Raw genomic sequence first — 7,774 nt, forward strand, 5'->3', positions numbered from 1 at the left:
AAAAAAAAAAAAAAAATAGTAAAACCCAAATAATTTTTAAATATTCTGGTAATTTACCAGTGAAATTCAGTAAAAACTGAAAATGCAGAACACTACCTATACCCTCCCTGATCTCCTTCCCTGGGTTGATCTGTTACTCTACTTTAGGCTCTCTGCTATATCTGCTGCTGTGTTCACTGCTCACTCCCCAATCTGCCAGGTGCCACGCAGAGACTGATTGTGCCACATGTGCTTCAGGCTGGCCTCTCCTGGCTAATTTTATAATAAAATACCCCATGTAGTTTTAAATATAAATAAAGAAGTAAGGTTCAAGGTACCAGCTGATTAGCTGATTAGCCTTAAATCGCCTCAAGAGTCTTGGTTTTGAAATAGTTCTTGGGGGTGGGGAGGAGAAGGAAGGATGGAAAGAGGTGTTACACAAAAAAACAAAAGGTAGTTAAGACTGTGGATCAAGATGTGTGCCTCAAAAGGACGGCACAAGGGCCTTAACTGGTCAATGCTGTGACCTTGGCCATAGCAGTGAATGGTGCCAGGGCAGCACCTCTGGAGGTTTGTTGTTCTCAGGGTCAGGGAGAAAAAGATGCCATCTCCCCACCCCTTTTATTTTTTGCCCCACACACATCATGCAGCCTTTAAAAGACTAATTTTCAGCAAAGCCCAGAAGTAACATGCCTACCCCTACACCACAGCAGCAACCCTCTGGCCACTGCTTCTACGTTATGCATGCCATGAATCACCTGGCTCAGGCAACAGGAGGGCAGAACAGCAGGGCTGCTGCAGGAAAGGTTTTTTGGGGGAGTGGAGGTGTCTGCAGTTCCATTCTGGCACACACCCTCCTTACCTCCCAGTTTGTGCCCCACTTGCCCACCCATCCTTATGTTACTGGCTGGCAGTCTAGGCCTCCTATCATAAGAACTACTGCATGCAAAGTCATCCTTTCACCTGTATGGACCTCCACAAAAACCAGCAAGGTGCCACATGAACACAAAGATTTGCCTGTGCAGAACAGCTTCCATAATGGAGGTGGCACAGCTGCACACAAGGTCACAACACAACAATCAGAACAAAATTATATGGACAAGAATTACAACAACAAAAACCACAACAATACAACACCTTTTCTAAATGAGCCTCCAAACTCCACTTCATAAATCCATTGGTAATAAAAAAAATCATGGACTAGTCATTGGATTTATGGCACATTATAACCTGCCTGCCATCCAATAACCCCAGCTAACCTCTCCACATTTTACCAGCTACACTGTAATCACCTGTCAACATTCCCCTCTCCCTCCTCCCCATTAACTCCTATCTCCTCTGCCACATGTTTGCATTTTCACAGACCTGCATTTTGCATATTGGCGTAAGCTTCTACTGTTGAACCCAAGAGAGTACAAAAACACCAGCAGACACTCCCTGGGCCTGAAGAAGGGTGTTTATGCCCATAAGCTTGTAAAGAACAATTTTTTTCCACTATTCAGTTGGTCTAATAAAAGATATCACATCTACTACCCAAAGAACTTTGTCAGTCCAACAATAAAAGGACATGTTTGTTTTGGTTTTCTACTTTCCTTCCAAAGGAATTCAAATCAGATCATTTTTGTGGGGGGTAGAGAGAGGTTGGTTGGTTTGTTTTAATCAATACCGCCCCATTTCCCCTTTACCTTCTGCTTATATCCCTTTCATCCTGTTCACTTTTCTCGGTCATACTGTCAAAACTACTACTGTCCCCTACAGTTTGACCTTTCTGTCACAAAAATAGTTGGTTCTTAACAAAAATCACTCTCTCTCTCCAATCTCTCAGTTCTAATCCTCAAAGGGAACTTACAAAACACCTTTCACAGACAAGCCTATGAACTTCACTTTATCAATGTACTTATACAAAAAATCATGGACTAAATATAAATATTAGATTTAACAGATTATAGCCTGCCTAACATCTGACTCCCCCAGTACCTCTGCACTATTTACCAAACTACATTCAGTCAGTCCCTATCCCCACCCTGTCTCTTACCCACTGACTCCTCAGTTTACATCTTCACCGACTGCCTTTCTTGCATGCATATCAGCCTCTGGCTTCTTTACTATTCAGTCCATCCAGGAGGAGCACACACCAGGTACAGATGCTTCCTTAACCCGATGAAGGGTATTTGTACCTGAAAGGTTGCAAAGAAGAATTTTTCCAACTATTTGAGTTGGTCTAATAACCGATATCAGATTTACCCAAGGAACCTTGTCTTTTTAAGTTAAAACACTTGGCCCCACTCCCACCTGCCTGTGGATCTGGCCTGGCATGAATTGGACATCCCTGTTTTAGCTATTTGGGAGTCACAGAACTTCAGCAGAAGGATTTACAGAACAACTAAGAAGAAGAGTCTGTTCCAAGTGAAGGGAATATCATGGGAAAAAGAAAGATGCCTGGTACTGTAACAAGTGAAGAGGAATAGATAACATCAAAAGGATAACGGACAAGTGTCCACAGTGAAGCAATATGGGCTTCCAGGAACATGCTACTAAACTACCTCTTCTCTACATCTCCTTTAATTGGGATGGGCAGCTGAATTCTTTGAAATGAAGTCTGTTACTCTGAGCAAATGTAAGTTCATTCCATGTTTAAAAAAAGACAATGCAATACCAAGACCACAAAATTCCTAAAATAGTAAGTAACATTTTGCTATCTTTTAATTGTTTCTAAAACTTTCAGTTTAGCTGCATTCATATACCAATCTGTGTGAAATACCTAAACCTCACTGAGATTTAATAGGCACACAGAGCATGATAGAATACCAATTTCTAAATCTCTTTTCTGCAGACAGTAACCCTTTTCTCCCCTCTAAAAGAATCAGTGTCTTTATCAAAGTGAAGATGAATATTTTTAATTTCTGTTCTTCACAGTTGCTGCTTACTGGTCACATGAGAGCAACAATTATTTCTTAAAAGGAAAGGATAATTATTTGCAGAGATGTCAGGCAAGAAACTTGACCTTCAATTTAGAATCTGTCCCCAAAACAACACTTTTAAACAAAAAATTACTTTTTAAATGTTATCAGCCTTACAAGCATCTAAGGTTTGCCAGATGTAAACTAGTAATAAATAATGCTTCAGATTCGTGACTAAATTTGACTACATTCATTTTCCTGAACAAGAACATAATCTACCACACAATTGTAACAACTTGTTAGGAACAACATTTTGTAACTCTCCCTCCCCTTGACAGCAAAAGGTTTAAGTTAATTTAATTAGAATTTGTTCACAGTTTACCAAGCTTTGTATGTATTTCAAGGGAAAAGACAGTGAATGACATGCAAGAATGACTCGCACAGTATCCTATATTACACAGCTATTCGCACAATATGCACCTGCACAATACATACTTGCATGCATAAGTCAAACCTTTTTCCTAGTTTCAAAGCCCCAATAACATGTAGCTGGTTATTTAAAATGGATGTAACTTAGTTTTAGACTTAAATCTTCAGTATACCTTGCCTACTGTAAAACATCACTGAGGCTCAAACATGCCATTCAGCTTACATTACTTAATGGGTCCCAGAGAAAAACTAATCACCAGAGCACCAATAATGAAAGACCAGGATAGCAATAAACAGTTTGCCCTAACTGTTCTAATTCATGCAACCAAACAAAAATGTTATTTATTAAGACATGCTTCCCTTGTGAAGACAGCATTTAAAGATGCATTTAAAATTAATTAAGGAGTAGTTTATGGAAAGCAATTTGCTCTTTGTCAAAAAGCCAATATGCACCTAATACAGAACTATTGAAGTCAAAGCTGCACAGAGGTCCAAGGAATAGAATACAGAATGTGGGACTAACCAGAGCCAACAACAGAGTAGCACCAACTTTCTTTTATATACATTCAAAATGTATAAAATTCCTGCTTAGAACTAGAAGAGGAAACGTGATGACATACTGCCAATAGATAATCATAATTCACTGTGTTAGCTCAGTTTCAAGAGGTTCAAAAAGCTTCACACCTGTAGTAAGACAGAGTGAACAAACCTGGGGGGCAACTAGAGGCAGTAACAGTGGAGGGGAGGGGGAAGAAATCACCTTTAATCAACTGAAAGAGATGAAAAAAAAGCATAAAAAATAACAACCCACAAAAATCCTTTATGCAAGCTCAGATATAGTTTGGTTACCTTGATTTCATCTTAACTGCCACGAGTAAGTTAGGGTTTCTGCACATACCTGATTCAATTCAGAAACAATTAAAAGCCACTACCAAGTTTCCTTGAGGCAGTAAAATAACATGCACTGCTTGACTAGTCTATTTTGAAATTATAGAATAGCATTTTTAGAAGCAACAGCTAAACTTACGTATGATTTAATGTTTTCTACAGAATTTGAAGACTGGACAGCAGCTGTGGGATAAAGTTTTGGAGAACGGACTGATCTCTATGCCATTTCTTCATTTATAAACAGTCAGTTTGACACCACCACAGTTAAAGCAATATGGCATCTTCCTACATACTGGTGATAATTCTTCCTAAAGAGGTTCTTATACTGGAATACGTGATCCCCAAAGAATTAGAAGAATCACATGCATCAACAAACATCCTTAGACAGTTGCAAACACACTAAGAGGTTCAGCTGCTTGTTTTTTCAGTTAAAAAACCCGATAGAGTCCTAATGGTAAAATTTGTACTGAAAAGAGTAAACAAAGTAGGCCTAGCTGCTCAATTCCTCTTCATCTTCCACCTTCTGCAGTTAGCTTCACCACTCCAGACGGAGCAGCACTGATTTGGCAGCTGTGTGCACTGGCTTTTCAGGAATGGAAAGACAACAGTGCTAGATTCAGGACAATAGAGAATAAGACCCTAAAGACTAGTAGAAAAAATGGCATAGAAAAATCTCGCTTCAAAACAATAGATTGTGATTTAAGTTCCCCATGATATGGTGCATTTAGTCAACACCAGATGATGTGACCCAGCTGCACACGGATTAAATGCTACTCTATAGCCACAGTTGCGGAGCCACCCATCTTTCAGTGACAGGAAGGCTCCCTCCTTTCATCTTTCATACCAAGAGCAGAGGCATCCCAACAGCTGCCTGCAACCCTCCTTCACAAAAGTTAAGCCATAATGCTTGCCAGAAACCAATGAAAAAAAAGAGAGGGCACCTTTCCTGTGGTCAGTTTTTTGAGGGAAGGATGGCATTTCGGTGCTTTCTACTTGGTCAAAAACCAGACCTGACAGAGTGACAGCCGTTCGTGAACATCCTGACCCCAGCTGTCACACAGCCCTCCAGCCAGGGGCACAAAACCTGGGACAGCAGTGTTTTATTGCATGCACCTGTGATTACCCAGAGTACCTGCTAACCAAAACAGGGTTGCATCCCTTGATGCCTGGCATGCAGGAGCCAGGCACAGCAGAGGGAAAACAAAACAACAGATCCTGCAACCTGGCCGGTTTCTTTCTAGGAAAATGAAACATGAGTGGGTGGTGGGAGGAGAAGCAGGTGGCTTTGGCGTCACTTACTCAAAGGCAAAAAAGAGTCCGCTGGTGACCACGATGAGGACCAGAGTCAGGTAGAAAACGCCCGTCTGCCGGGCCATCATGATGCGCCCGTTGCAGAAGAATTTGTTCCTGCCAGGGAACACCTCCCATTTCCTCTGGGGACCCGCCTGCTTCTTCTTGTGGGGCGACTCCATGGGCGAGGAGGAGCTGTGCGTGCTGATCTGGCTGTACTCGCAGTCTTTCATGGGCCCGCCGCCGCCGCCTGGACTCATCAAGGGGGCTGCAGGCGCGGGGGGCCGGGCCCCCGGGGCAGAGCTGGGGGACAAACACGGAGCAGCCCCCGCCCGAGCCGCCCTTCACGGCCGCCCAGCCCCGGCTGTCATCGCGGGCTGCCGCCGCCTTTCGCCTCCCAAGTTTCGCCCCGCGGGGCACGGTGGCCTCTAGGCGGCAGGGGCCGCGCGCCGACCCGGGCAGCAGCAGCAGCAGCAGCAGCGGGGCGGCCCCGCCGCCACCTCCTCCCGCATCGCCGCCTCTGCCTCAGCGCCGCGGGCTGCGACTCCCGCGCCTCAGCGGCTCCCGCTGCGGCCGGCCCCGCATCCCACACGCGGGCGCCGGCGTGTGGCTCCGGTCCCAGCTCTCCGCACTCGGCAGCTCCAACAGCAGCTCCAGCTCCAGCCGCCTCTGCATCTTCCGCGGGCGGAGACCGCCCAACCCTCCACCCGACACGGCTGGGAGGTGCTAACGGTCGCCGCGAGCCGGGGGGCGGGGCCAACCACCAGCACGGCTCCCTCAGGCACCGCCTCTGCCCGGCCAGTAGGGCCCGCGATGCCTTCTGGGGGTTGTAGTCCCGTAGGTCTCTCTCCGAGTGTCCCCTCACCCCGCCCAATGCCTGCCGGGAGTTGTAGTCCCGCGGGTCCATCTCCCGGTGCTGTTCCTCGCGTGGTGCCTGCTGGGAATTGTAGTCCCGTGGGTCCGTCCCCTTTGTTGAGGTGGTGGGGACTGCAAGTCCCAGCAGGCTGCTGGGGGAAAAGGGAGTTTGGCCCCGCCCCCTTTCCCAGGCTTCGTCCTTTTTCAGCGCCACGAGTGGCAGGGGTCTGATGCCCGCCTGGATTCTGCTTTGGCTAGGTGTCACTTTCACCTTAGGAGGGGCCACTGCCCTGTGACAGGGCTGGAGGGAGGCAGAGCACGTGCCCTTTGCTGCACCTCCTGTCCTTGTCCACCCTCCTTGTATCCCACGTGGGACCAAGCCCTGCCACTTGGTCCCTGCCAAACTGCCCTGAGGTGGTCCCATGGCCCTGTGTGGCTTATCAAGAGCCATAATCATTCCTTTTGCCCCATCCTGGCTACCCAAGCTGATCCCCAAAGCCAAGAAGGTTTGAGTCTGGCATCAATAGTATGTTCAGCAAGGTCAATCAGTGCCCCTCGTCCTCTAGCTACATAGAGGACAATGGCAGTGGCATACAAGGCATTACTCTTGCAGAGCTGAGGGTATCCACCATTGGCACAGAGAGAAGCTGCAACAATAGCCCCCCTTCTCCTCCTCTGTGCCTTAGGGCCTTGTTACACAGTAATTTTAGGTGGCTCCTGGACGTCTTAATCCCGGGGTTGTCTTCACATTAGCATTCAGTATGTGGCTCAAAGTTATACCGCTCCAGGGCAGGATTCTCTCCTGATCTGCACTACCCAAGTCCCGGACCATTAAGATGTGGCAACTCCCCACAGATGTGCTGCTCAAATTGAAAGTGTAGCTGTTCCTAATTTCAAGGTAGCACTAAGCCGACCAACATTTGTGCAACCTGCAGCATAAGGTGCAACAAGACCCTTAGTTGCCAACACTGCACTTCCTACCTCACCACTCAGAAAGAAGTACAGGCATACCTCGGAGATATTGCGGTTTCGGTTCCAGACCACTGCAATAAAGCGAGTCACACGAACTTTTTGGTTTCCCAGTGTATATAAATGTTATGTTTACACTATACTGTAGTCTATTAAGTGTGCAATAGCATTATGTCTAAAAAAACAACGTACATACTTTAATTAAAAAAATTCTTTATTGCTAAAAAATGCTAACCATCATCTGAGCCTTCAGCGAGTCGTAATCTTTTTGCTGGTGGAGGGTCTTGCCTCGATGTTGATGGCTGCTGACTGATCAGGGTGGTGGTCACTGAAGGTTGGGGTGGCTGTGGCAATTTCTTAAAATAAGACAACAATGAAGTTTGCAGCATCGATTGACTCTTCCTTTCACGAAAGATTGCTCTGTAGCATGTGATGCTGTTTGATAGCATTTTACCCACAGTAGA

The 7,774-nt window shown here is 45.8% G+C and overlaps 1 protein-coding gene across 5 annotated transcripts in view; it reads right to left on the reverse strand.

Moving 5' to 3' along the window:
• The window catches only part of ZDHHC14 (zinc finger DHHC-type containing 14), a 171,797-nt gene extending 165,617 nt beyond the window's left edge, over positions 1-6,180 (reverse strand). Inside the window, exon 1 of one of the 5 annotated variants that reach the window (XM_019550036.1) lies at positions 5,496-6,180. In XM_019550036.1, the coding sequence (XP_019405581.1) occupies positions 5,496-5,746 (251 nt within the window). In that variant the 5' untranslated portion in view covers positions 5,747-6,180. The remainder of the gene's footprint in view (positions 1-5,495) is intronic. The other 4 variants (XM_019550033.1, XM_019550032.1, XM_019550035.1 and 1 more) reach the window with 4 other exon arrangements.
• Between the last annotated feature and the right edge of the window lie 1,594 nt (positions 6,181-7,774).

Source organism: Crocodylus porosus, unplaced genomic scaffold (assembly GCF_001723895.1).
Source record: "Crocodylus porosus isolate Cpor-Errol unplaced genomic scaffold, CroPor_comp1, whole genome shotgun sequence".
In the NCBI taxonomy this organism is placed as follows: Eukaryota; Metazoa; Chordata; order Crocodylia; family Crocodylidae; genus Crocodylus; species Crocodylus porosus.